Source organism: Pogona vitticeps, chromosome 5 (genome assembly GCF_051106095.1).
Source record: "Pogona vitticeps strain Pit_001003342236 chromosome 5, PviZW2.1, whole genome shotgun sequence".
Taxonomy (NCBI): Eukaryota; Metazoa; Chordata; class Lepidosauria; order Squamata; family Agamidae; genus Pogona; species Pogona vitticeps.
In genome coordinates this window covers 159,605,453-159,632,601 of record NC_135787.1, presented here as the reverse complement: position 1 = coordinate 159,632,601, position 27,149 = coordinate 159,605,453, and the positions used below count along the sequence as shown (strand labels likewise).

At 41.2% G+C, this 27,149-nt stretch overlaps 1 protein-coding gene across 3 annotated transcripts in view; it reads left to right on the top strand.

Annotated features, from left to right (window-relative positions):
* AGBL3 (AGBL carboxypeptidase 3) overlaps nucleotides 1–20,168 on the top strand; it is a 41,216-nt gene extending 21,048 nt beyond the window's left edge. For all 3 annotated transcript variants that reach the window (XM_073000211.2, XM_078376083.1, XM_073000210.2), the window contains exons 13-23: nucleotides 1,155–1,253; nucleotides 1,772–1,840; nucleotides 4,394–4,507; nucleotides 6,000–6,131; nucleotides 7,105–7,198; nucleotides 10,951–11,022; nucleotides 12,482–12,655; nucleotides 14,386–14,416; nucleotides 16,132–16,343; nucleotides 17,129–17,381; nucleotides 18,920–20,168. In XM_073000211.2, coding sequence (XP_072856312.2) covers nucleotides 1,155–1,253; nucleotides 1,772–1,840; nucleotides 4,394–4,507; nucleotides 6,000–6,131; nucleotides 7,105–7,198; nucleotides 10,951–11,022; nucleotides 12,482–12,655; nucleotides 14,386–14,416; nucleotides 16,132–16,343; nucleotides 17,129–17,381; nucleotides 18,920–19,169 — 1,500 coding nt within the window. In that variant the 3' untranslated portion in view covers nucleotides 19,170–20,168. The remainder of the gene's footprint in view (nucleotides 1–1,154; nucleotides 1,254–1,771; nucleotides 1,841–4,393; nucleotides 4,508–5,999; nucleotides 6,132–7,104; nucleotides 7,199–10,950; nucleotides 11,023–12,481; nucleotides 12,656–14,385; nucleotides 14,417–16,131; nucleotides 16,344–17,128; nucleotides 17,382–18,919) is intronic.
* The last annotated feature ends 6,981 nt before the right edge of the window (nucleotides 20,169–27,149 follow it).

The window sequence follows — 27,149 nt, the reverse complement described above, 5'->3', positions numbered from 1 at the left end:
TGGAGACTCATAGTTTACCTACAAGATACTAGTTAAAATCCAACTGGAAAGTACTATGTTAATGTTATTTTGTCTCAGAACATTATTTTGTCTCAAAGAACAGTTTAATTATTTTAAGCCAATTGTTTTTTGTAAATTAAATAATTTGACACATAGATTGGTGGGACAAATTCAGTGGTTCAGTGAGGAATATCCTGTATTCTCAAGACTGCGTACAACAGAAAATTCCCATTCTTCCATGACAATAGTTACATCTGACTAAATTCTCTCTTTTGTTTGATTCTTTAAAGAAAGGGAGACATTTTCAAGATCCTGTCCTGGAAAACTCTAAGAGGATAGTGAGGCATGGGGAGAGTGATTGGTGAAAGGCTGCCTTCAGTGTAGTCCCTTGGGTGTCACGTCACAGAGAAAAGATGGCTTCAGGTAGCCTCCATCAACATGGCACAATAGGGCAACATATGCTGAACAGCAGCTGGTAGCTCTGCTTGCCCGCCCACCCACTGTTGCAGCAACAACACTTCTGACTTCTGAGAGGCCCAGCTGTCACCACCGCTGGTGGGGCAAGGCACAAAATGACTCTGACTGGGCACAAGGCTTGCCTGCCTCTCCAAGGGTTGCTAGCATCCACTTCTTGTTGCCTGTTGGCCGAGCAATCATGCAAAATTAGTCAAGTGGTACTGGGCTTACCCACAATCAGTGCCTAATCATAAATCAGAAGCAGACTTTTCAAAGTGTAAATATTCTAAGATGTCCCTCCTCTTTTTTAATATCTAGTACAAACTGCCCACTACCAGGACATCCTTTGGGACATCTGTTCCCAGCAAATAGCAGACAGTGATGTGGAGGACAATGGAGTTATTGCACAGAAGAATGCTGTCAGGCATGCAGTTTAAATTGCAGGAGATGCTATTGAGGGAGGGAGCTTGGCATGGAAGGAGGAAGGGCTGCTCTTTTGGACAGCTGCCATATATTTCTTCCACCACATAGTTCTGCCCTTAGATCTTTTTGAACTACTAAGATCTAGGATAGATTATTAAAACAAGTTCTAAGTAAAATGTTTATGTAAATATCTTTAATCATATTAATGTGAGCTGCAGGGTTTCTGTTTCTTTTTAAACTGTTGGGTGGCTGCTTGGTTGTTTTATTTTTATTAGGCAAAGCCAAAAAAGAAATGTCTGAAAACAAAGAGAGAAAGGGGCTTCTCTCTTGAATCACCGGGAAGAAGGATTTCTAAACATTCTCAAGAACCAGTGGTAGGTTATGATTCTTCAGCATTAAATAGTCATTATGCTGATTGACATCACATCACAATGATAATCAATATGTATAAACTGTACTTCAGGAAGGTTTATAACATTGTTTCAGGATACTTTATTGGCATGGGAAATGTATTGTCACTACAAAACAGTATTCAGTCACTTTTCGTTCTGTTTATCCATTTTACAGCTTCCTGGGTTCAGTCTACCATAAAAACAGGCCTGAACCAGGCCTTAGCCACTGCTATATACACACTTCTCTGTTCTGCTTATCATAAATATGATTACACACAGAACCAGAGAAATCCTGTTTTTATTCAAATAGCCTAACTCCCTGATCTTATGGGAATAAATCCATGAGCAGAGTTATACCTTGGAAGCATCTTTCTTCTGTGCAGATAAGAGGGAATATACAGGATATTGAAGAGTCTTTAACAGTCCTGCACTATTGTGAAATTTTTGAGAAGTCTGCCTTAATTTTCCTCTTACAAATGTAGTATTTACTTCTTATTCAGAGTGAAGACAAAAAATCAGTAGATACTTCTCCCAGAATTTCCAAGAGTCAAGAACAGATAATTAAAAATGTAAGGATTTTTTACATATTCTTGCTTGCAAAGATTTCTAATCTCTGTCACATTCAAAATTTGGATTTAATGGAAAATAGTCAAATTGCTCTCTTACAGGAAATGAATCTCTCTATATATACAAATTCACTGTCTTTTCCCTTGTATACCCATATAAATAACTCTAAATGTGGGATTTTCTTTAGATATCATTATTTGTTTCTCATTTTATATCCAATACTCAGGCTAGTGAGAATTTCAATTACACTTTAATTAATTAGCTTTGGAGAAAATACTGTACAGTCTGCAGCAGTGCTACAAATCACTGCTTGCAACAAATCAGTTTAGTTGAGTAGTTACACTGGAAGGACAGATCCTGAAACTGAGGCTCCAACACTTTGGCCATCTCATGAGAAGAGAAGAGGGCCTGGCGTGCTCTGGTCCATGGGGTCACGAAGTGTCGGACACGACTTAACAACTAAACAACAACAACAAACTACTCAAGAGCCTGTCTACATATGTCAATTTGGAATGGAATGGTGCAGGCTAAATAGGATCTTCTGAGGTTGTTAGGATGTGCCAATATGCTTTTTGATGCGATCTCACATCCAAATGGCATATGAGAGCTCAATCAGTCCTATTTGGTTCAGCTCCATCTGGTTTACATTTTTGATAATGTAAAGTGGCTTAATAAGTGAGCTGCTTCAGAATATTGGCAAATTGAACATGGATTTGGCAATTTTTCAACTGGCCCTTCAGACAAGGCAAAGAAAAATTTTTTTAAACTTTTTCAAGTGTGATGCGGCACACAGCAATAGTCTACTATAGTCTACATTTTTTTCACTTCCCCTGTCCCTTCACCTAGGAGCAGAGGAGATATTCCATTTGCCAATATCTTGAAGTGGCTCACTTATTAAGCCACTTCAGAATATCAGAAATTCAAACCAGAAGGAGCTTTGACAGCCAGAGGTTCACTTTGGGTCCATTCGTGGCAATCACACAAACTGGAAACAGACCAAATCAAAATGATCCTACCTGTACCGAAAAGCAGAAGCCCCTGATAGGGGCTCAGAAAGTTGTGAGTAGGAACACTCTGGGGACGATTTAGTTCACTCCAGTGATTACGTTGTGTGATTGCCAGAAAAGAAGTGAACCAACCAATCCATGGAATGGACCAAACAGCAGGCTAAATGCCCATCTGATTGCAGCCCAAGTCAGTCACTCTAATCCAGCAGGTGTGTGCCATTGGTACTGCCAATATGCATCTGACCATACATTTACCAATGTAATGTTGGACTAGAAGTCTAGAGACCTAGGACCAAATCCCTGCTCAATTGTGGAAACTTGCTAGAGGTCCCAATGGTAAAACAATTCCTTAAATATCTCACTTTTCCAAGAAACCCTACAAGGGTTGCCATAAGTTGGAATCAACTTGATAGCAAATAACAAGAACACATTAACACAAAATGTAGACAAGTTAGTTTTTCGAATTAGAGTTTCAGAATTCCTTAGCCTGCATGCCCACTGCTGATGAGGTAATTTTGGGAGTCATAATCCCAAATGTAACTTTTCCAGGATCTACATCTGCATCTCTGTTCTCTTCTGGGACTCCCTAAATGTTTGATTTTTTTTTTTGATTCAGTAGAGTTGCTATACAAGAATTACTTACTTACTTACTTACTTACTTACTTACTTACTTACTCACTTACTCACTTACTCACTCACTCACTCACTCACTCACTCACTCACTCACTCACTCACTCACTCACTCACTTACTAACCAATTAGTGCAGTGTGCTGTTGTGGGTGGTTTACAATAAATAAAACATATACAATTGTACCACAAGAAAACAATAACATTAAAACATTTAACTAAATAATACAGATGGTGCCATGAGCAATTCTCCATATAGACAGCAGGATGAGAGGTTTAAAATCAAATCAGACAGGGTCAATAGGGTCAGGCCTCCCTGAAAAGCAGCCGTTTGAGTTGCCTTCTAAATGCTAACAGGGAGGGGACCAGGCATAGCTCCATTTGGAGCTGATTCCCCAAAGTCAGAACCATCGTGAAGAAGGCCCTACCACTTTTGGGTGACTTTCAGGCCTCCTTGGGATGGGGGGGGGTGGTATACAGAGGAGCATAGCCTGGGAGGATCTGGAGAGTCAGGCAGATGACATTGGGGAGAGACACTCTGATAAGTACTGCAATCCCAACCATTGTCATGCTTCATCATCCTGGCGCACGCCTTGTACCACCATCTCAATGTCTTGTACCACTGATCTTCTTCCTATTCTACTAAAGTTTTAATTCTTCTGTACTTATTGTTTATTACTCTATGTTTTATCTATTGTTGTAAACCACCCAGAATACTCTGCAGTACCTATGGGACCTCCAGGTGTAGTTTAGAACTTGAGCTGAAAAAAGAATTGTTGCTGTCTACATTCAGAAAGAATCAGTCTTCTAATGTTATATTTGAAGTATTTATTTTTACTTCAGGCTTCATCCTGTTACCATAGAAGTTTTAGTTTTGCCTATGTAAGCAACAGGTGTTACAAATTTCTCTTTCTCTGCAGACCCAGATTTTTCAGAAATTAAAACTGATGGAACTGCAAAACATGCAGAGAGAAAAGTGTGAGATTTCCAAACAGAATCCAGAGTCTTTCTCCAGAACCCCTAATACTCAAAAGGTTTGGATATCTTATTAATAGAATAAATTCTGCAAGATGAATTCTGTCAGTGTTGACTTATTTTTTTTTATTTTCCATTGTAAATAGTAACCATATGAGAAACTTGACTTTAACATTTGGGAAAAAACTGAATGGGTATAGGGCATGGTTTTTGAAGGAATATGTGGTGATGAGACACATTGCTCAAAAGGACAGCTGAACTTTTAAAAAATGCTGAACAAGAAAAACATGCTGAAACTCATTTTTGTTAATTTCCTTTGCTATAGTGCCTGAACTGCAGTCTTTAAAGCCACTTAATTTTCCTTTATAATGTTTTCTGAATAGTCATTAACACCTATTGGAGTGGCCTGGTATCTTGTGTTTGGAGGTTAACTTATTTCGTTATTTGATTTCACTCCCTGACTTACAGTAAATGTGATAGAAGAATCCCTACAAATAGTGTGGACGGATTCATTCACTATGATCATTTAACAGTGCTGAAATGTGTTGTGTGATTATTACTTTGGGCTTGAATTTTAACTGTCAACGGACAGAGCTGGACAGAGAAAAGATCCTTCTCCCATAGTGCTAACTTACTTAAGCCAAATTAGGAACCCACTTCAAGAAAAGCAGAGATAAATAGCTGTGGTTTTTTTCTTTGAAGGAATGTGGTGGGTAGAATCTGCTTGATATGTTTTCAAATTTTCCATAGTTCATTGAACAGTGTAGGAACAGAACACTGGACTTATCAGCAGTGCACTTATGTTCTTCCGGAATATATGCCTGATCTAGTTGGGGTATGCACCCATTTCCTGTAGGATAGTTCCCCTGCCACCTGCTGTTTACCTTTGGATATGTGCAGTAGTGTGCTATAAACAGCAGCCAGAGGAGACGTTTTTGGCAGGAAAACAGCATGTAGACTTCCAATTTGGATGTGGGAGCACAGACTGGAACTCTGGAGATGTTTTTTTCCCCCTTTGGAATAAAACTGGCCAGTTCAAGCAAAGTAAAAGAAGCTGAATTTGCAAAGTGTGGAGCAAGGCAAGCTATTGCTAAAACAATCTGATGCCCTTTTGTCATTTATGGGAGTTCTGCTTCTCATGATGTACTAATTATATTATCTGTCTGAGCCTCAGTTCTCCTATTAGCCATTATTACCAAAACATACCGTCTGGATCTTTCTCTTTAATACAAATATTTTCTATGATACGTACTTCAGTCTGCCATGAACACTACTGCAGGACTGGAACATCCATAACAAGCACGTGCTGAAGAGTGCTGCAATGCTGCTCATTTACCATTGTTGGGAGACTCTGAGGATCATTTCCAGTGGCATATATTTCAGCAGCAGGAAGGGCTTCTGCAGAACAAATGGTTGCTGTATTTCTTGCAAATGATCTGTCCCCATCCAGATGGCTGGTGATATGATAACTTGTAAGATATACAGGCAGTATTGTCTGCACTAATAGCATTATTGCAGTATTCCCAGATAAAAGGTTTTTGCCTTTTCTAGGGATGCCCTTCACATTTCTGGGAGTGTATAAAAGAAGAAAGCCAAAACCTTAGGAAGATGCCAGATAGAGGCTATGTGTTTGTTAACTCCTTCTTCCACTCTACTCTGAAAGGAAGCAGGAGGAGTTATGAGGTAAGCAGAAACATTGTTGCGTGTGGTGGCCCAGTACAAACACTGCTTTTGCCATTGCCAGCTACAGCACACAGGTTGTTTACTTATTCAAAGACTGGGGAAGCTGCTTTTGAGGACTATAACTCCCAGTATCCGACAGGCAGCACAGGACTGATTCTAGGAGTTGTAATCCTAAAAAGCCACTGAAAACAAACAAATGCCACAGGGCTATCACAGACACAATTTTTGTGTGGTGATTCCTTGGAAATGTTCAGTCTTCATGGGTAGCTGCACAATGCATAGTTATGGACCTTTTAAAGGGCATATGAAAATTTGTACTTTTCTACCCCAAACCCCCTCTTCTGGTTCTGAAAGTACACTGCCCTTCTTTATGGCATCATAGTGATAGTATCACATGGTTGGTCAATATGTGACAAACAGGACAGGTAGCAGAGGGTTATGACATATCTGGAAAGTACATTGACCAGGTCTGGACACAGACCTTCCTGATTGCCCACACCAGAGCCCCTGAATAGGAATGTGCTAGAATACTACTTTCCCATATCTGCTTTATTAAATTTTCAAAAAGGCAACATTTGTGTTAATTACATTAAATGCTTCAAAGGTTCTCTTGCCCAATGCACCTTTTGGAACATTTTGGATTATGTTTCAACATTTTTCTTTTACAGCCTAAATAACACAGCTAGCCATTCAAAATGGTTTGGAATCAAGTTTTTTCCCCTAGAGTGACTGTAAAGGACCTGAAAAGCTGTTTTGAATGTGTTTTAAGAAGAAAGTCAGAGTACATATAAAAAAAAACTACAGTAAATAGAAAAATCCAAGACTTAAACTAGAAAAGCAACATTGATACTGCATATATCCTAGAAGCCCACATGGGGGTACATGTTTCAGTGCTTTCTTGTAACGAATGAATGTCAGACCTGAGAGGGAAAAGCTTAATAATATTATAATTAATCTCTGTTTTCTCTTACAGCCAAAAAACATAGCAAGGTTTCATGAACTTTTAAAGGAATCTAGTTCTATCATAAAAGATAAACCACACCAAACAACTTTGCTCACCCAGACAGGTAATGTGTGTAAAACAGTTCTACCAACATATGAATCCTGAGGTTTTTAAAATATATTCACAAAGTTGTCATATGATCTAATGCAGCACTGAATTCCTTCTCTTGCCTCCCCCCACCCCATAAATGTGTTCCTTTGCATGCTTAGAATAGCATTGCACTCTAAACAACTGGTGGGTAGATGTTGTAGTAGAAGCAATGGTATGGTGTAGCCCTTAATAGGTTGTGGGGTAATGTAGCCCCAAACGGTGCTCTTACCTGGCCTAGGCATTGCACAGATTACTTAGCAATGTATGGAAAAATAGGTATCTGATGGTCAAAATAAAGAATACTGTACATTTAGCATATTTTAAGAGGTGTTATTTCAGCTAGTGAAAGATTTTTGTCATAGCATCATATTTTCCTCATCTACATTATTTTGCATTTAGTATGATTGATTATTCATCACCAAGAAAACATGCATTTTCTACAAATAGGGAAACAAAGACAGCTAAGACCTACGGGGAGCATAAAAGACCATCAATTTTGAGTATATGGTTGACCTTAAATACTGAGCTTGGTGTGCCATATTGCCAACATGTATATTCTTAGGTGTGGGGTCCAGCAACTCCAAAGTAATATTGCTTCTGGTCCAGGAAAAAAAGAAGGAGCTGTGGCCTTACTGCCCAGCTGCCTCCAGTCTCCAGATCTTATGTAGGTAAAGTTCTAGCTCTTTAATATCACTCAACTGCTCTTACTCTCCATGATCCACTCATCTCTGGTTAGCACATTGCCACAGATGCTTTGTTGGGAAGGCTACTAACATCTCTCCCCTTCCACAGACCAGGAAGAAGTGCCACCTTTTCCTGGATCCTCTTCTCAACTGATGTCAAGTTTCAGTCACCACTGGAAGTAATAGGGTAGCATTGCACCTGTCTGATTGATTATCCCTCCCTCCAGTCACACCCCCAATCCCACCCTACCTTGACCTCCACCTCAATCTTGTTCCCCACTCTACCACCTTAACCCCCACCCCCCAAACCACCCCTTGACCCCCACCCCAACCCCAGGCAGAAGGCCCAAAACAAGACACAGTTGCCAGGGGAAGGCTGGGGCCTGTGGCTCATAGGTGGTCATTGGGAGAGTGTGGGTGGCTGAAATGGTTTGTGAGAAAAGAGGAAGAGGTGGGACGCCCTGCTCTGAAATAGGCGTTCATTGGGGCTTGCTAGGGCAAGTCCTAGGGAGCATGTGGGGTGGCTGGAAAACTTTCACAGTGCCGGACACCCTCTGAGGGGAGAAGATGGATGTCCCTTCTATCCTGCAGAACAAGGGGAGCCAAACCTTAATCCCAAAGATAAAAAGGCCTAAGCTCAAAGTGAAAAGGTGCTTGCAACCCCAAAGATGTGATGGACCTGTGAGTTTTTCCAGCCCCATTTGCCCATTAGCCCCCCCATCAAGAATGGGGAGGCTGACTGAGTCCCCCAACAGTGTGAGAAGGAAGTCTCTGTCTGCAAATGACATACACGTGTTTACAGCAAAGCCAAAGCTGGACCCCAAAACCAGTCCAGCCTGCCTGGTATGCTGATGAGGACACTTAGGGTGTGTTGAGAATTTGGTAATGTATTCTCTTTGGACATAAGCAGAGTTAGGAGATATCAGGTTGCAAAGACACTATAATGCTGAGAGAGTAAAATTCAACTTAGTCTATTTACACTTGAGGGGGTGTGGGTCAAAGTGGTAGAGTGGGGAAGAAGGTTGGGGTGGGGGTCAAGTGTAAATAGACTAAGTTGACAGACATTCAACTGGCAGCATAACATAAAATGATACAACATGTGGCATAGAAATAAGTGATCTGACTTACAGCACATAACATGTCCCCATTACACATGTCCTTTTATACATTCTGGGACCAATCACAAAATACATTACTGTACTTCATTTTACATTTTCATAAGGTTACATCATTTCTTCAGCTGGACAACATCAAGTCTTCAACCTTGGTACACACCTGAATCCACTTAGTACATGACTCAGGTTATATCAGCCATTTTACTTTCTATTATACAACATTATATTTAGTACACTTTTAGATGAAAATCTCAACAGGGTGGTCCAATATTGTGATTGTGGACATGGCATAAAACCACATTTTCAGAAGTCATCTGAAGGAACTCTGAAATCTACAGAGGATGTGGATGGCCCTGAGCTTGTGAAACCGGCCTGCAGTAGTATTGAGAAAATGGAACAAGGAATCACAGAAACCCAATTTCTACGATCCCTGAACATCTAACGGTGGAACAGGCTTCAGATGAAGGCTGTGAGAATAATGTAGAGGATGAAAGCTGACTGGTAAGAGCATCTTCTAAAGCCATAGCTTATGGGGTATATTTAGGGTGGTGTAGTCTAAAAACTCCTTACTAAAGTGTTGCTTAATTCTCACCCCACAGGAGAATGCTCAGGTTGATCATGATGAGAAACCACCCAGCAGGAATATACGGACTATAAATGTTTCGTGGATTTCATGTATTTTGATCAATCCTGAGGATTAGGCTGATGTTTTCTGGCTCCTGGCCCATTAATAAAGATAATTTATTGCACTGTGCTGTGTTCGTACTTGTGTTAACTGCTAAGATAGCTATACGGGAAAATTCTACACAATATATATTATACACTGGGGGCTTTGGGTAGTTTTGGTGGCATGAACCCTCTATTTAGGGAGGCCAAAAAGCAGATCAAAACACTGAGGATAGGGGATATTTCTCAATGGCTTTCAGACCAGAATGCTTGTACATTGCATAGAGCAGCCAGACTTTGATTTAAAAGAAATAAGACCATTGTATCTGCAGTGGATGCTCAATGGCAGGCAGATTTGGTCGATATGCAACAATATTCTCAGCACAACAAGGGTTAAAAGTAGATTGTTTTCTAGACTGCAAGAGCATTGTGATGATTCACATTTTCCACAGGTAGAACAGAACTTTAGAAACAATAACAAAGTATTTCACAGCTAATAATACCTACAGTTATATGGATGTTATACATTTCCTTGAAAGTTATAATCACAGTATGCACAGAACTATCAAGTCTAGACCTGTACATATGAATCATATGATGCTTTCACCACTAGCTGTGCTGGCTAGGATTTCTAGGAGTTGTAGTCCAAGAACATATGGGGAACCAAGATTGGGAACCACTGCTGCAGAGCAGTGGAACTTCTTTACTTTGCCCTGAAGCTCTCTGAAATATATACCTGCAAAGGAATACATAAAGTTACATCTTACCCTCTCTAGTACCTCCAGGGTTGGACTGTCCAGGGGAGACTGTAGGCTTTATTGTGGGGGCATAGGTGTCATTTGTTTTCTCCTTTGGCAGCAGAAGCTCAACCTACCACTACTGTTTATATTTCTGATTTTACTTTTACACCATTCCAATAACTAGGCTTCTCTGAAAACATTTTAACTCCATAAATGTGGGATGGAACACAAAGGATCCAAATGTTTATGGCTTATGCCTGAGGACAACCAGATGTGCTTTGTTCTGTCTCTTGGTCATCCCAGCACTGAACAAATACCTGTGATCTGTTCAATTTTTGCTAATTAATATTTCATCCTAGCTCCCATTGAAACTTAGTAGGAGAATGGTACTAACTATCAATTGTCTGATTTCTTTATAATTTTTATGTAAATGTTTATACATGTAACAGTTTAAGACTCATTTATGATCCTTCCATCTAAGAACAACAGTGCATGAGTTATATTCTTTTCTTTTTTCTCCAGATTCTATGCCAGATGAACCAACAAAATATACAGTCCAGTATCTTAGTCATTATTTTCCTGAACAAGGTTTAAGTAAGTAACTCAGCTATAATTCATATAATCATGCATACGTAAAAAGCTTAGACTCTCTTACAGCAGCATGGTTAAAATTAGAAAACATTCTTTATAGAGCAGCAGTTTTCTCACATGAGGGCACAATTACAATATGAAAATGAATCAGGAGCTGAAACAGGGCATTCAAAATTGATTTAAAGTTACATGGTAGTCACATGGTTTTTGAGTCAGGTTGTGCATTTTATTGGTACTAGTTTTAATCCATTGTGTTTGCAGATTTGTCACCAGCATGTGTGTGTGTGTGTTTTGTAACTGATTGTGTGTATGAGAGCTACAGATATAGATATATATGCACATACACACACATAAAAGTGTATATATCCCTTGGTCTAGATGGGTGGGATAAAAAAATCAAATAAATAAATACATAAATACATAAATAAATAAAATACTGTGTGTGTGTATATATGTGGGGGTATGTATATGTGTGTATGCATATGTATATACACATACTGTTCATATGTATATACTGTGTGTGTACACACACACACACATATACAGGCACTCCTCACTTAACAGCCTACCTGTTTAACAACTGCTTGGATATGTGACTCTTTACAACCCTCGTAAATCCGTGCTTGTGTTTTCACTACACCCCTCTCAATGGCCTGTGGTGTATTACTCCTTTATACATTGTTATTGCTCCTCCCTGTACTGTATATATGTGTATTCTGTATATAATCTCTCTTCCAGCACTGCAGTTCTAAGATTATTTTAAAATAAAAATATCTGGCATTTGTTTTCATGAAGAATGAGCCAGTGAGGATGAACATATGAGGACAAATCCTGGCACTTAATATCATATGCAGGAATAAACTAAGGAATTACATTTTGTCCAGACCTTTATCCTTGTAAGATAAAAGTATTTTAGGGTACAACTAGATGACTGAATTATCCTGACTGAGGTCTATCTAGATTGCACTAAGCGGGGTCCCTTTGAGACATGATCATTTGGGGCGACCTTTACATTCACATGCAAAGATTGACCACACTGCACCACTGACAATTCTGTTTTGCAATATCATAACTGATCTTTCCCTTTAAAGAGAAAGGAAGTTTTCAATTTCTGAAGATTGTTAAGCAGCTGTCTGTCCCCTTGCTGAAGCCACTTAAGGATCTTGAGAAATGGAAAGCTTTTTTTCCACTTGCCTGTGAAGGGGAAGGGAAAGGAAGTTTATACTTCTTTTTAAATGTTACTAACTTATCAGTGATGCTTTGAAAAGGTGTTAAAAACTTTTTCAAAACATTGCTGATGCAGTGTGTCACCTCACCAAATAAAAAGAAATGGAGAGGTTCATTTCCCTTCCCCTCCGTAGGCAAGTGGCAAGGAAGCTTCTCATTTCTCAAGACAGGACAAATGCCTGTCTGATTGCAACCTTCGTGTTTTGTGTCTGGTTCTGTTCTATCTTTGATACAGATATTGGCTGGGATCTAGCCCAGCCTTTGAAGCAAATAATTTCCCAGAGGCTCTTCCTGCCTCCTACTGCCCTTAACCAAGCGTGCAGCACAAACAAAAGAAATGGTGCACTTTCTGGTTGTCGGCTTCCTAGAGTGGAAAATACGGGGAAAGAAGCGAAGAGCCAGCAAAGAAGTAAGTAATCCGACAAGGAAGAACCCAGATACTTGCAGGGGTAAAGATGATGGAACTTTCAGTGCAGGCACTTACATTTTTTCCTGTGTGTACTCTGTTCTCTTGCATACACAAATGCCTGTGTCATTAGACTGTTTACAACAATAACATTAAAGATTTCCTCATTGGCAACTTATGGCCGTGTGTGCCCTGCACCTAAAATGTGCAGTGAAGTGGCCTCTGTGCTCGGACAAGGAGTCTCTGCTGCATTTTATACCACTAAACATTTGTGGGCACTGATTGGCTGATTTTGAAAATGTCATATTTCTGGGAGATATAAGTGACTGTCCAGCAGTTTATCTATTGGTATCATACTACTGTAAGGAAGCATACATGAGGATCATACTGTTATATTTTAGAGTGCTGCAAGACAGGTGAGCATAAAATGTGTACCAAGTCTCCTAAAGTTTTCTGAAGAAAAGTCTGATGGGACTAGGGGTTATATTTGTGCCTCCAGTACCCCAGAGGCCTATAACTAACTCAGTAGTTCTAAGATAAGAAGAGAAAAATCAACACTGGAAGTTACCAGACATCCCTCTTGTTTATTTTGATTTAATTGTACAGATTTGGGCCCTACCAAGCCTTCCCTTGCCCCATGTTATAAACACTGCTCCTGGAGTTGCTTTTTCTGCTTCAATATTTGTATGCCCTAAGGGGCACTGTGGGACTCAAGAGAGCTGAAAATAGAGGAAGATCATTCTTAAAGAGCTATGTGATAATGCAATGTTTTTGGAAAATATTCAGAGAATGAGCTAACCCGCACTTAAGGTAGAATGGACCTTCTATATTTATTTATTTAAATAAATTAATAAAAAATCTGCAGCCTTCGTGAACTGTTTATCCTAGGATTCCCTGTTGTATTATAAATAGGTTTTTAAAAATCCGGTGAGTAAATAAACAAGTGAAATTGTAAGAATCAATAAGTATGCTTGCTTGCAAATGTATTTTCATGAAGAATCAAATATGTGGAAAATACAGCCAGGATGTTTACAAAGTGAAAAGAAAGAATCAAAAGGGAATGTTCTGGGAACTCTGCAGTGCAAAACAGCTTGGAAACAGAAAGCCTAAGGGATTAACACATGACTTGCACAGATAAATGACATGTTACAGATAAACTGATACAGTTTATGTGATCCACCTATCTTTACATACTGTTGCAGCTCTACTGTCTAAATCAGATCTGAAACTGGGAAGTTTTAGGCCATTTAAAATCTCTAAAATATATGGATACTCTTGCTGGTTTCTGGAGCTTTTACCAATCCAAGCCAATTTCACATAGAGTATTATTTTCCCATTTCTCCTAATTTTTTGAAAATCAAAATAATGATCAGATAACAGCTCTTTGTTTCTCCTGCAGAAAACCAAATGTATGCCCTATATGTGTGGAGCAGGTGGGGGTTTAATCTTCTTAAAAATATAAATATAAATTTATATAAATCGCACAAATAAATAAAATAAAATAAAATAAATAAAGGATCATAAGAAGAACATTGTAAGATTGAAAGCTCTGGACTGAAAGTTTTAATTTTCAACAGTGTCCCAAAGTGAAGTGATTAAATGAAAGAAACCTTTCCAGAGAACTAAAATACTTAAATATAAAATATATTTTCTTATAAAAGAATAATTTCCTGGAAAGCTCGAGATTATTTTCGGTGCTATATAATCTTTATTTATTTTTTTATTACTTGCAGCCTCTCTGGTACATATGGAGAGAAATCCTAGGTAAGAAAATTTCACATTTGACACTGACAATTTTCCTTGAAAGTTTTTCTGACTTCACTCCTATAAATATTTACATCAGAGTAAGCACCACTGAACTTCTGAGTAGGCATGAGATTGTACTCACAGTTAACTTTCTACCTTTATGAAAATAAGTCTAACATAATTTAATGCTTTTCTCTTTTGCCAGTAATGGGTATGATTGCATTTGGGAAGGGTGTGACGAGGAAGGCGTATTCTCCATATTTTTAATTTAATTTTATCCTCCTCTTTTGTCAAAGCCAGCAAACTTCGGATTGTATCCTTGAAGGCCAGCTGTCTTAGTACAGTGGTGCCTTGAGTTGCGAACTTAATTTGTTCCGGGATGATGGTCGTAACTCAAGTTGGTCGTAACTCAAAGCACCATTTCCCATAGGAATAAATTGAAACGTGATTAATTCATTCTGGCCATTTTGGGTTGTATCTCAAGGCACTGGTTGTATCTCGAAGCATTAGTTCCCATAGGAACTAATGCAAAAGCAGTTACAGTGGTGCCTTGCTAGACAGTTACCCCGCATAACAGTTTTTTCGCTAGACATTGACTTTTTGCGATCGCTATACTTATTCACAAAACAGTGATTCCTATGGGGGAATTTTGCTGGACAATGTTTGGTCCTTGCTTCGCAAACCGATTTTCGGTAGACGACGATTTTGACAGCTTCCTCCGCACTTGCAAAACGGGTGTTTTCGGGACCTAAGCTTCACAAGACAGCGATTTAAACAGCTGATTGGTGGTTCACAAAGCGGCTTTCCTATGGCTGATCTTCGCTAGACAACGATGATTCTTCCCCATTGGAACGCATTAAACAGGTTTTAATGCATTCCAATGGGGAAATGCTTTTTGCTAGACAATGATTTCGCTAAACAGCGATTTCAGTGGAATGGATTATCAGCGTCTAGCGAGGCACCACTGTAATCTGTCCACTAGAAGAGACTTTTTAAAAAAAGAAAACCTAAAATGACCCCTAAGGTTAAAAAAGGGAAGGAAAGGAGGGAGGAAGCCTTTTTTCCGGTCGTATCTCAAAGCGCTGGTCGCAATTCAAAGCAAAATTTTGCAACCAGAGCTGGTCGTAACTCAAATTGATTGCAAGTCAAGATGTTCGTAAGTCTAGGCACCTCTGTACTTGTATCTTTATAAGGTGCAATACAGAGACATATTCATTAGAGCAGCAGTTACCTGGTGAAATTATTCAGCCTAATAGCGCTTATATATATATATATATATATATGTCTAAAACTGAACATTTGTATACAGCTGCTTATGCAAAGATATATCCAGTGTGGTGTAATGAATAGACTGATGGATGAGGACTCAGTCATGGAAAGTCATGGGGGGGAATGACACTGATAAAACTACTTCTTAAATATCTCACCTTGAAAGCCCTGTTAGGGTCAATATCAGTTCACTCCATGTTGGTGGCACATCACTCACAGACACACACACACACACACACACACACACACTTATGCAAATGATGTGTCTGTACATGTTACATAGTCCTCAGTTCTTAGAAGTCATTTTGCTTGTTAATAGTAATTCTAAATTTAATGGGCATTTGTGTATCATGTTGGACTCTTCTTCTACAACGTTTGCTTCATTTTGTGCATTTACTTGATTTTCTTCTTTGGTTTGATGAATTCACCTACCAGTCAGTAAGAGTGGCTTTCATCTGTTTCAGCTCTGTGTTTCTGTCTCAGGCAACTGGAGAAACCCACCCTGAAAGGGGATTCATCACCTTGGAGTTAGGTGAAAAAGAACTGCAAAATATAGCTCTGGCTCAAGAAGCACATTTTAGTTCTCCATACAACAAAGCTACAACCTGGCGATTAGAAAAGCATCAGCATGGAAGGGCTGCTAGTTGCAGAGAGAAGACACCTTCACAGATGAAAGGTGGGTTTTTTTAATATTTGAAATGAATAGTAAAAGCCTCACCAGCCCTTGTGTGCTATCAGAATGTCCCCAATGATCCTTTGCTGGTTGGTGCTTCTTGTGATCTCTCTTCTCCTCTGAGAACCCCAGCTGTTTCTCTTGATAGCATTGACTAATCTGCTTTTATAAGGGGCTAGGCTGGACCATGGGGATAAGCAATTGCCTATGGGCAACCTTTGTTAAATTGAGTTGCATAACTGGATTTTCAAGTAACAACTTGATGGGTAACAGGGATGGGGATTCATGTTGTGGGACTCACTGTCAAGTTGGATTTAAGTCGCATCAGTTTCAATGAGTCCAGCTCAACTCACAACACAGAACCCATTCACCCCTCCATTTTTTTCTGGGGAAAATAATTTCTTTTTAAAAGGGCTTGTGGCTTGGGACTCAGACCCAAAGACTTACCCAATCCCTGTTGGGTAAACTGTTTGAGCATTTTTATTGACTGGCTTAGGAAAACTTGAACTAAACCAATCACAGGCAGAAGGTCTGTGGCGTGTTTTCCTGCCCGTACTTGTAGTGAGTAGGACTGATAGAACAGTGTACACAAGGATCATGGCAGATACATTAAAAACATTGTGACATCCAAGCACGCCCATTTATTACTTCACAGCTGAGCATTAAAAATAAAACTTGGAGCTAAAAATGGGAGATAAATTTAATATGGAAAATAAGCTAAACTTCGAGTTGATCTCTAAAAGTAGTAGCTCTTTGTATTTTGCTTATTTATTTCTATTTGATCCTAGGTCTCTTTGAGAACTCCAAATTCCATTTAGATGGAAAGGAAAGAATTGGAAAAGAATGGTCACCATCAAGAAACACTAAACCTGATAGAAGCAGAGGAGGATGCCGTGAAGCAGGTCTTCGACTGACTACTCCTTCTCAGACACCAGATTTTCTACAGCTCTCCTTGCCTTTAGTGTCTGAGGGAAAGTATGGAGCATCCACTGAAAAATACTACAGAGATGAAAGACATCCCAGATCCTTAGGTGAACATAGGTAAGTGAAGGCAACTGTCTATTCAATGCATCTTTTGAGTCCCCCTGCTTAAAGTCTTCCCATGATCCTGATTTAATTCTAAACTAAAATGTAATTGAATGTCTCTGAACAGGTTAAAGACTCACTGGCAATGTCTGTCCTGTATCAAATATACTGTTCCCAGAAAGGTCAATTCTTCTCACAGCTACTGCATTTAAGCCCAGAGGGAAGAAGGAAACCATAAGGGGGGTGACATATGATGCTATAGTCCCCTGACTTTCAAATAGAGATGGGTACAAACCACAGGTGCTGCAAGTTCCCTTCCCCTGCCTCCCTGGCAGGATCCTCCACTTAACAGCCAGTGCACACTCCTCTCCTCCTCTTCTTCCTCTTCGGTTGTTCAACCAATCTCTGGCAGGAGGACATGCTTCCCTGGCCTGCCTCCTTGGCTGATTGCCCACTCAGACAAGGAGGCAGGACAGGCAAATCTGTGCTCCTGCCAGGGACTGGTTGAACAACCGAAGAGGAGGAGGAGAGGAGCACAGTCCAACTGGTGAATGGGCCTTTGGCCGGGGAGGCGGGGAAGGGGATGCTCTTTCAGAGGGAGCTGCAATGTAAAGCCATTTGCAGTAGCTACAGTGTAATACTATTTTGTATGCACTAGTTAAATGATTGGTAAGCACACATATAAAACAAAGGACAGGGCTTGATGAGAGAAACAAAAATAGGTAGAAAAGTAGAATATCATAGTGGAAGGCAAAAGATGAGTGGTTCAGGAAACACTTTCTGAAGATGAGTTTAGATTATTGTAAATATTATCTTAGCCAATGCATTCTGAACTAATTAAACAAGGGAAAGACAGCAGCAAACAATGCCATGCGGAGGTGTACTTCTTAATAACCATCATATTACATATTAAAATATTCAAAGCACCCCACATACATTTTCTTAATATGTATGTAGACTGCACTAAATTTACCCATAAATTTTAAGGAATTTACATTGATCCATGGAACTTTGAAACTGGGTAGCTTCTGTCACAACCAAGGTTCCCTCTAGGCCAGTGGTCCCCAACCTTGGGCCTCCAGATGTTCTTGGACTTCAACTCCCAGAAATCCTGGCCATCAGAGGTGATGGTGAAGTTGTAATCGAAGAACTGGGAGTTGTAGTTGAAGAACATCTGGAGGCCCAAGGTTGGGGACCACTGCTGTAGGCCATGTGCGCACGTGCAACTCCGCCTCCATCCATGCAGCTTTCTTGATCCTCCACACAGTGGTCACATTCAGCCCCTTGATTCAGGTCATGCCAGAATCTTATGCATGGGGGGGGGGGAGTCGCACATGCACGAAGGGGTGAAGTTGCGCAAGAGAGAGGCAGAGCCCGCCCAGTGGGGCTGAAAATTAGAGGGTACGTTGGTCACAATGTGTATCTTGTCAACCTGCATTGTCAAGAAGTAAATTGTATAACTAAGATAGCACATGCAGGCTTTTGTGGTTGAAATAATAACGTTGTGGGTTTGTCACTTGGGAGACTGAGGTGAATTCATTTTGTCTGTGCAGGCTACATCTGGCTACACTGTCAACTGCAAAAGGGACCAACAAGACCATTGTACTGAAAGACGGTGAAGACGGTGAAGCATTTGGTTCAACACCTGTTCTACAGACCAGATCCAAAATACCCAGAAAAACCTCCTTATGCCAAATTGACAGCAAATTTTTTTCCAAGAGACATAAAAGTCAATGCCTGAGTCTCAGATCTTCTATGCATGACCTTTCAACCACAATTGAGAGGCTGTCCTTTCCCGCTTAGAAACAGATGCAGATTCTTGGAGAAGCACCTGAAAAACCAAACGCATGATGCTGAAAAGGTTCTGGTGTTAACATCTTCAGAGATTATGGTTTCTGGCTTGTGGCATTTGGTGCTGGGAAAATGGGGATGAGTATTTTTGATGAAGCGCAGTTGTACTTTATAGGACATGGGATTTAAATGTACCAGAACATCAACCATGAGGTTATCAGCTGTGGCAGATAAAAACAAAACTAAAATACAAACCAGTTTATCGACTTTAATTTTTGTCAAATTGCACAGGGAAGCAAGTCTACATTTTTGCATCTAAAGCCCACCCTCTTTATCAGGCTGTGTTTCTTTAACAAAACTATAGAGTGCAGGATATTGGGGTTGGGATTTGCAGTAGGGATTCACATTAGATATTAAGAAAGCCTGTTTAGGCATTTTGTCTCATGTAGGCATCCTTCAGTCTCAAGAGACTATGGTATCGTGCTCTGTATGGAGGTCTTGGAACAGTGTCTTGTGTGGCTGAGAAGGCCAATTCGAGAGTGACAATCCCTTCCACACTGGAGACAAATCCAATCTGTCCCCTGTCCAGCTCCCTGGTTTTGCTTGTTTCGGGACTGCCTCTTTGCCTCGGTCTGCTGTACAAGTGTCTCTTCAAATTGGGAGAGGCCATGATGCACCGCCTGCCTCCAGGCTGAACGCTCAGACGTCAAGGTTTCCCATCTGTTGAGGTCCATTCCTAAGGCCTTCAGATCCCGCTTGCAGATGTCCTTGTAACGCAGCTGTGGTCTCCCTCGGGGGCGGCTTCCCTGCACTAATTCTCCATACAGGAGATCTTTTGGAATCCGACCATCAGCCATTCTCACGACGTGCCCAAGCCAACGTAGACGGCACTGTTTCAATATTGTATACATGCTGAAAATTCCATTTTGTCTGTTTTGATGTTAAACCTGAAGGGAAAAACAATGTATGGCTTGCAGAAATCTAGTAAAAGGGAAGGAGGATTTACCTTGACACTTTGGGCCTGCTGTGGCATTGTTTTTGTATCATCAATTGTAAGTGTAATTTAAATAAGCACTCAATAGAAAGCATGGACATCAACACCCATCTCCCTGACCGAGCTCCACACAGACCAGAGTAGCCAACATATGCCCATGGGCTGCATGCCACCTCTTAGAAACCAAGTTGCCAACATTTCCCCTTCTCACAGGTCTAACGCCATGGCCTCAGTCAAGAGTTTGGTGGCTACATATAGCCTCTTAAGAATTAGTGGCAGATCCAAATCTAGCACAACCATGTCTTTTTTTGATCCTAAGTTTTACGAATTCCCAAAGAAGTCTAAATAAATAATAACTGGTGTATCATGAAGGGACCCTGTTTCCCTGAAAATAAGAACTAATCTGAAAATAAGCCCTAGTATGGTTTTTTCAGGATTCTCATAATATAAGCCCTAACCCAAAAAATAAGCCCTAGTTAAGTGAAAGCCCGCCTTCTACCATTGTGCAGCAACCAGAAGAAGATGACATAACTGTATTTAAATAAATGTGGATTGCTGTACATGAAAAAAAAATCCCCTGAAAATAAGCCCTAATGCGTTTTCTGGAGCAAAAATTAATATAAGACCCCATGTTATTTTCGGGGAAACACAGTAATTCTGACTTTTGCCAGAGTGACCTTTGCCAGAGTTTTTAAAGTGTAGAGTGCTGAGAAGTGATTTATCATTCCCTAAAAGAAGTCTACATATATATTTTTTTTTAAATGCCTCCCCTTCCTTCCAAATAGTAAATAAAATTCCCTAGAAAAGCCCATGGAAGAGTTTGAGACTGAAGTTTTCACATGGAAATTCCTATCCTAGTTGCCTTATTACTTACTGGTAGGAATACCAAAGAGGCCCAGAGCATGTAATGAAGAAACACTTACCACAATTGAGGTAAAAGCCAAGTGCACCTTAGTGGTGGTTAGTGTTTTCAGAGTGTGAAGGAGTAGGACCCAGTGTGCCGTCCCCAGAAGAAGAGAGCCCGAAAGACGCAAGTGGCTGTACGGAAGGGATTCTGGTAGAGATAGAGTGTGAGGAGGAACTGCAAAGGAGACCTACCGAAGTGTGCTTGGTGGATGAGGGCAGAGCCGAGATGGACTTGATCATGTGGGAGGAGGTGAAAGGAGAGGGAGAAATTGCGCGGGAGTTTAGTTGGCTGGGGGAAGGTGAGCTGGGCAGATGTATGAACAGAGGGGTGCAGACAGATTGGCTGAAGGACGCAAGGAGCCAAGCGGACGGGACCCCAGGTTTTCCAAACCTACTGAAAGAAGGAGGATTGCTGCCAGAGCCTCCTTTGACTAGCGGTCGCGGTAGGACATATGAACCTTTGGAATGGAGGGTCTCGGTCTTCCCGGTGGGCTACCATGGTGGGGGACGGAGAGTTATCCGCCCGGGCCCCGAGTTCCAGCAGAAGCCCCCGGAGGGGGATTGGGCCCGCCACCCCTGTTGTGGGACCATATGCGCCGTCCGGAGTGCGCCTTTAAGACCTTTGACGGACCGCGAGTGGTTTGGCCCGGCCCCTTGGTAGATGAAGAGACAGGTCCACCAGTTGTTAGACCTAAGAAGTATACTCTGTTAACAGATGAAGTATTGAAGGATCCGTTTGATCCAGTGGAGTTAAGTGTACACGCGAATAAAGTTGTTATTTCTCAAGAATCGGATTCGCCTCTGCGCCTTTTCCCCGCCTTTACAACACAACCCCCCCCCCCGGCTAAAGACGAACCCTGTCACACAGAGACTTCCTACACATCCAAATCCTTATTCTTATGGCCACAACAATACTTATCCAGGCATTAAGGCTTATGCCCTTGGAATGTGTACAAGGGACTATAGGATAGCCCAGATACCATCCTGAAAAATCATACTAGGGCTTATTTTCAGGTTAAGTCTTATTTTTGGGAAAACAGGGTAGATCACAGTGAAAATTAAACAGAAAAAAGGGGGAGAAAGTGATGGGGAAACAACATTGTTACCTTCCTTGGTTACAGCACTTGTAAATCAGTTCTTATAAAGATTGGAGATAAGGCTGCTTTATTGTTTACTGCTGTAGAACAGCCCAGGGCAGTCAATCTGGCTTGTGAATTACTGCTTCCGCCAGAGGTGACTGCAAGCAGGATGGAAATCTCCAATTAAGGCGGGAAGGAAGGTGCAAGAGAGGGACGGGTGGGTTAATCAGCTTGTTTAAATGTAATGAGAGGAAACAGGGACATACTGAACTGATGCAAATGACTGCTAAAAATTTAGGGAGGGAGGTTGTGTGTGTAACTCTTTCATAAAACCATGAAAAAAGGAACCTTCCAAAGTGTTTGTGTGTGAGAGAGAAAGAGAGACAAAGAGACTTGATTCATAAAATCAGAATTAAAAAGGCATCAAAAGCTAATCACAATTGGTGGATTGCATTGCATTCAAAGTAAGGGACGTGGTGGCGCTGTGGGCTAAACCGCAGAAGCCTGTGCTGCAGGGTCAGAAGACCAGCAGTCGTAAGTTCGAATCCACGCGACGGAATGAGCACCCGTCGCCTGTGCCAGCTCCCGCCAACCTAGCGGTTCGAAAGCATGCAAGTGTGAGTAGATAAATAGGTACCACCTCGGTGGGAAGGTAAACAGCGTTCTGTGTCTAAATCACACTGGCCATGTGACCACGGAAAGATTGTCTTCGGACAAACGCTGGCTCTATGGCTTGAAGAGCAGGATGAGCGCCGCCCCCTAGAGTCGGACACGACTGGACAAAAATTGTCAAGGGGAACTTTACCTTTACCTTTACCTTATTGCATTCAAAAGTACCCAGTAAAGGATTTCAGTAAGATTGTATTATGGTACACTATTGATTTTTTTTTTCTGGCCAGCCTTACGAATTGCTTTTTGTTTGACAGAGTGGGAGGTGGAAGTAATTTTAAGGCATTTTCCACATCGTTCTATTTTTTTTAAAGAAAGAAACTTTTAACTTGGCAGCAATAGGTCAAGGTTTGAAAAATTATAGTACTATAGAAATATATCATTAGAGATTCACCATATGTTATGATGGAGCTCTGCAATCCTGTGATGTAACAATTCTAAAACAAAATGTTATCCATGTTTATACACGCGTAAGTCCCTTGTAGTCAATGGTGCTCATTTCCAGGGTGTTTATAGGAAGACAGGCTTGATAAATGATTATTCATTAATTTTTCTGGATTTTTAAAAGACGAAGTAACAGTATGAGTACTTAATCCATTCATTGGTTAAGAATAACTTTTAAAATGCCTCCACCTATCTTTCATTGAATTCAGTTATGCCATTTATCAGGTTCCTTAGATGATCTTCATTAAGATACTGGTTAGATCCCGATCATCTGAGGCTTCAGCAAAATCCCCAGACTCTGTTTTTGATTCCCAGGGTCCCCAAACTGGGAACAATGAGAAACGCTGCCATGATAGATGTGACCAGTCATGGGATACTCTGCAAAACAAACTGGTGAAGTGAAAACAAAAGCAGCTTTTCTAAGATGGGGGTTGAGCTTTAAAAAACACTACAGGCTTTTCAATCCAACCTTATCTGAGTGCCTCCCATCTGGTCCTCTTTATTGTGAAAATTTGTTGGTACCATTGGTTTTTATGGTTTTGATTTGTCATTGCTGTTTCTGTTCCATTTTAGTGTCCATAGTTTGTTTGTCCTGATTTGTAATTGTCTGTAAGCTGCCCAGAATAGTGCCTTGGGACTAATGGGGTGGTATTTAAAATAAATATAAATAAAACCATGAAAAAAGGAACCTTCCAAAGTTCCTCTCCACTGCATTTAGCTCTGCAATTTTGCTGAGAACAGCAAGTACAGTATTTCAAGATTCTGTTTAGACTCTAAATTGAACTGGGCAGAACTGGAATATTTAGCAGAATCTCACTAACAGCAAACACATAGTAAAAGACAACCAACACACCTGGGACTAGTTTTCTGAAGTGTGTAGCAATTTTTTTTATTTATTTATTTTATATCCCGCCTATCTAATCAATTAAGATTACTCTAGGCGGCTAGCAATCACATTTCTCTGTTTCTCATCCCCAAAGTAGGCAAAAGTATCATAGTTTATTCCCCAAATCTGAATCCCAGTCTCTCTGGTCCTGGTCCTGCTTTGACTGCAACACCAAACAAAAGACTGTGGATTTCTTTATTGAGTCAATCTGTCTCATGTGCAGTCTTCCTCTTTTCCTACTGCATTGCACTTTTTCCTGCATTGCTGCCTTTTCCAGTGAGCTTGTCTTCTCATGATGCCACTGTAATACAATACCCTTTGCTTGGTTATTTTAGCTTCTAGTGAGAATTCATGCTTAATTTGCTTTACTTGTCTTTCTGACAAGTCGTGATATCTGTAAATCTCTTTTCCACCACTACATTTCAAATAAGTGAAATGTGTGTACAGTGGTGCCTCGCAAGACAAAAAAATTCGTTCTGCGAGTCCTGTCATATTGTGAAATTTTTGTCTTGTGAGGCACGTTTCTGAAAAAGTCACCAGGTAGGGAGCTGGGGAAGCACCATCGGAGGACTGGCAGGGGTCCCCCGCAACTGCAATCGCTGCTTTCACAGGTCCCCCGCCAGTCCGCAACCACGATCACCAGCTTCAGAAGCCTCTGAAGAATTCCCCGGCACCATTTTTCAATTTCACACCGTTTTCCCCTGCCTTTTTCCGTTCGGAGGCTTGCCGAGCACCATCGCAGGCAAGCCTCCAAACGGAAAAAGGGTGGGAAATTCAAAAATGGTGCTGGGGAAGTCTTCAGAGGTTTGCCCAGCACCATCAGCGGACTGCCGGGGGACCTCTGAAAGCAGCGATCACGGTTGCGGGGGACCTCTGCCAGCCTTCCGGTGGCGCAGGGGAAGGCTTTGGAGGCTTGCCCAGCACCATCGGAGGACTGCCGGGGGACCTCTGAAAGTGGTGAGGCTTTTCCGTTGCCACCAGAGGATATGTTCCTCACTGTACCAAATATGACAAATAGATCAGTGTTATCCAATATAACAAAGTTTATTTATAAGTTTGTAGGTAAATCATATAAAGATAATCATGGACGGTCTTTTATTATTCATTCAATAAACGTTGCTTTGATTACATTTATGTTTGCTTATGTAGATTCACTTTTATCAAGGTATTTATATATTCAACTACAGTGGTGCCTCGCACAACAGGTGCCTCGTAGAGCGATGAATTCACTCTACGAGGCCGGTTTTGCAATCGCAAATGCGACCACAAAACGGTGCCTGCACAGGGCGAAAATCAGAGCAAAGGTCAGTAAGCAGTTTGCTTACCGACCTTCGCTTTGCGACCCACCAATCAGCTGTTTGGCGGCTACAAAATGGCCGCCGGAAACCCCAAAATGGCCACGCGCAACGTTTTCGCGCCCTCGTAAAGCGAGGGGAGGGCGCGAAAATGGCTGCCGGCCATCCTGAAGCATCGCTGAACGGTGAGTATTCGGCCCAATTGGAACGCATTAAACCATGTTTAATGCGTTCCAATGGGTTTTTACGTTCCGTTCAACGATGCTTTCACACAGCGAGGGTTTATTTATTTATTTATTTATTTATTTATTTCTTAGCACTTTTAACTCTTTCCAATCTTAACCACATAAACTTTCCAAGACTTGTCCTATTCCTGTCCCTTTATCTATTACTCTTCTCTCTAACACAACCATAGCCCTAACTGCCTAACTCCTCACTAGTTCTAACTGATTATAACTGTCTTTCTGTCCTTTTATTATCCTGGTTCCGCCGCCCTGTACTGTCATTGGTTATCACATCAGTGTTCTACTGTGATGGACAGGCTAGGTATTTAGACTGTCCCTCACAGAGTAGAATCCAAAAGTGTTAGTAGACAACCAGAAAAATAGATTTAAGCTTTTAAAATAAATTACTCTCAGGCAGGGATTACAGTTGCGACTAACGTTTTTGTGCTGCTTATACAGAGTTTGTATACTCACCGTATCCTGCTTTCCTTACCCTAATTTTGTATTTTATATTTACTTTACCTGGTTTACTTGTATATTCTTGTCCCTTATCTGGAAGAACTGGCTGGACACCTTAGTGGTTTAGCTATCTGAACACGGAGCCACAGATTGTTTGGGAGTTCGATTCCCTGCTCTGGCTCTTGTGAATAGCGGCAGCCCCGGGCAAGCTGCAAGGTCCCAGGGCGCCCCCAGAAGAAGGGAATGGTCCTAGAAAAACCCTGACTCAGGGTCCCCATGACTCAGAACTGACGTGACGGCACATCATTATTGTCGCTGTTGTCGTTATCTTGAAGTGGACGCTTTGGCCTTGAAAGGCGGTATGTAAAGATCTAAAGCAGATGAAAGGCGTCTAACGCTTTCGGAGGCCTCACGGCAGTCTTTTGCTGGGAGGCAAAGGAGCCAAACAAACCCACGGACCACGATCCCTGCACCTCTTCCCAGCAGCACCTACCGGGCACATTTCTTATAAACCGAAAACGAAAGCAAAAAAAAAAAAACCACGGCGCTGCCTGAGCCGCGTGACCAGCGCGTAAACAAGAGTCTTTAAAAACAGCCTTTCACGCGACCGCTGCAGACGTCGCGTGGGATTCCGTGGCGTCGGCCTTGTTGCTCGGTGAGTAACCCTCGCACTTGTTTGTTCCCTGCTCCTCCCCAAATCTTAAAGCTGCCTTGCAGTTTTCTTTTGAAAAATGCATGAAGTATAAATTACTCTTTTTGAAAAATCGGGAGTCGAGAAGGTGCAGGACCGTTGTTTCGTTCCTCCGCTTGTTTTCCTTTTCCGCATCTGCACAAGGATTATTTTGCGTCGCTTCGGCAGCGCCTCTTCCCATGCCATCGCCCCCCCCTTCCCCGCCCCGTTTGCAAAAAAACTTTTCTTGGCAACTCTGGAGAGAAGGGCCAGGGTTTTGTTTTTGTTTTTTGCTGGCTCCCTCCTCTTCTTTCTCCAGTGCGGGAAGAGTCGGGTTCTAAGTACGACTTGAACTTTTAAAACAAC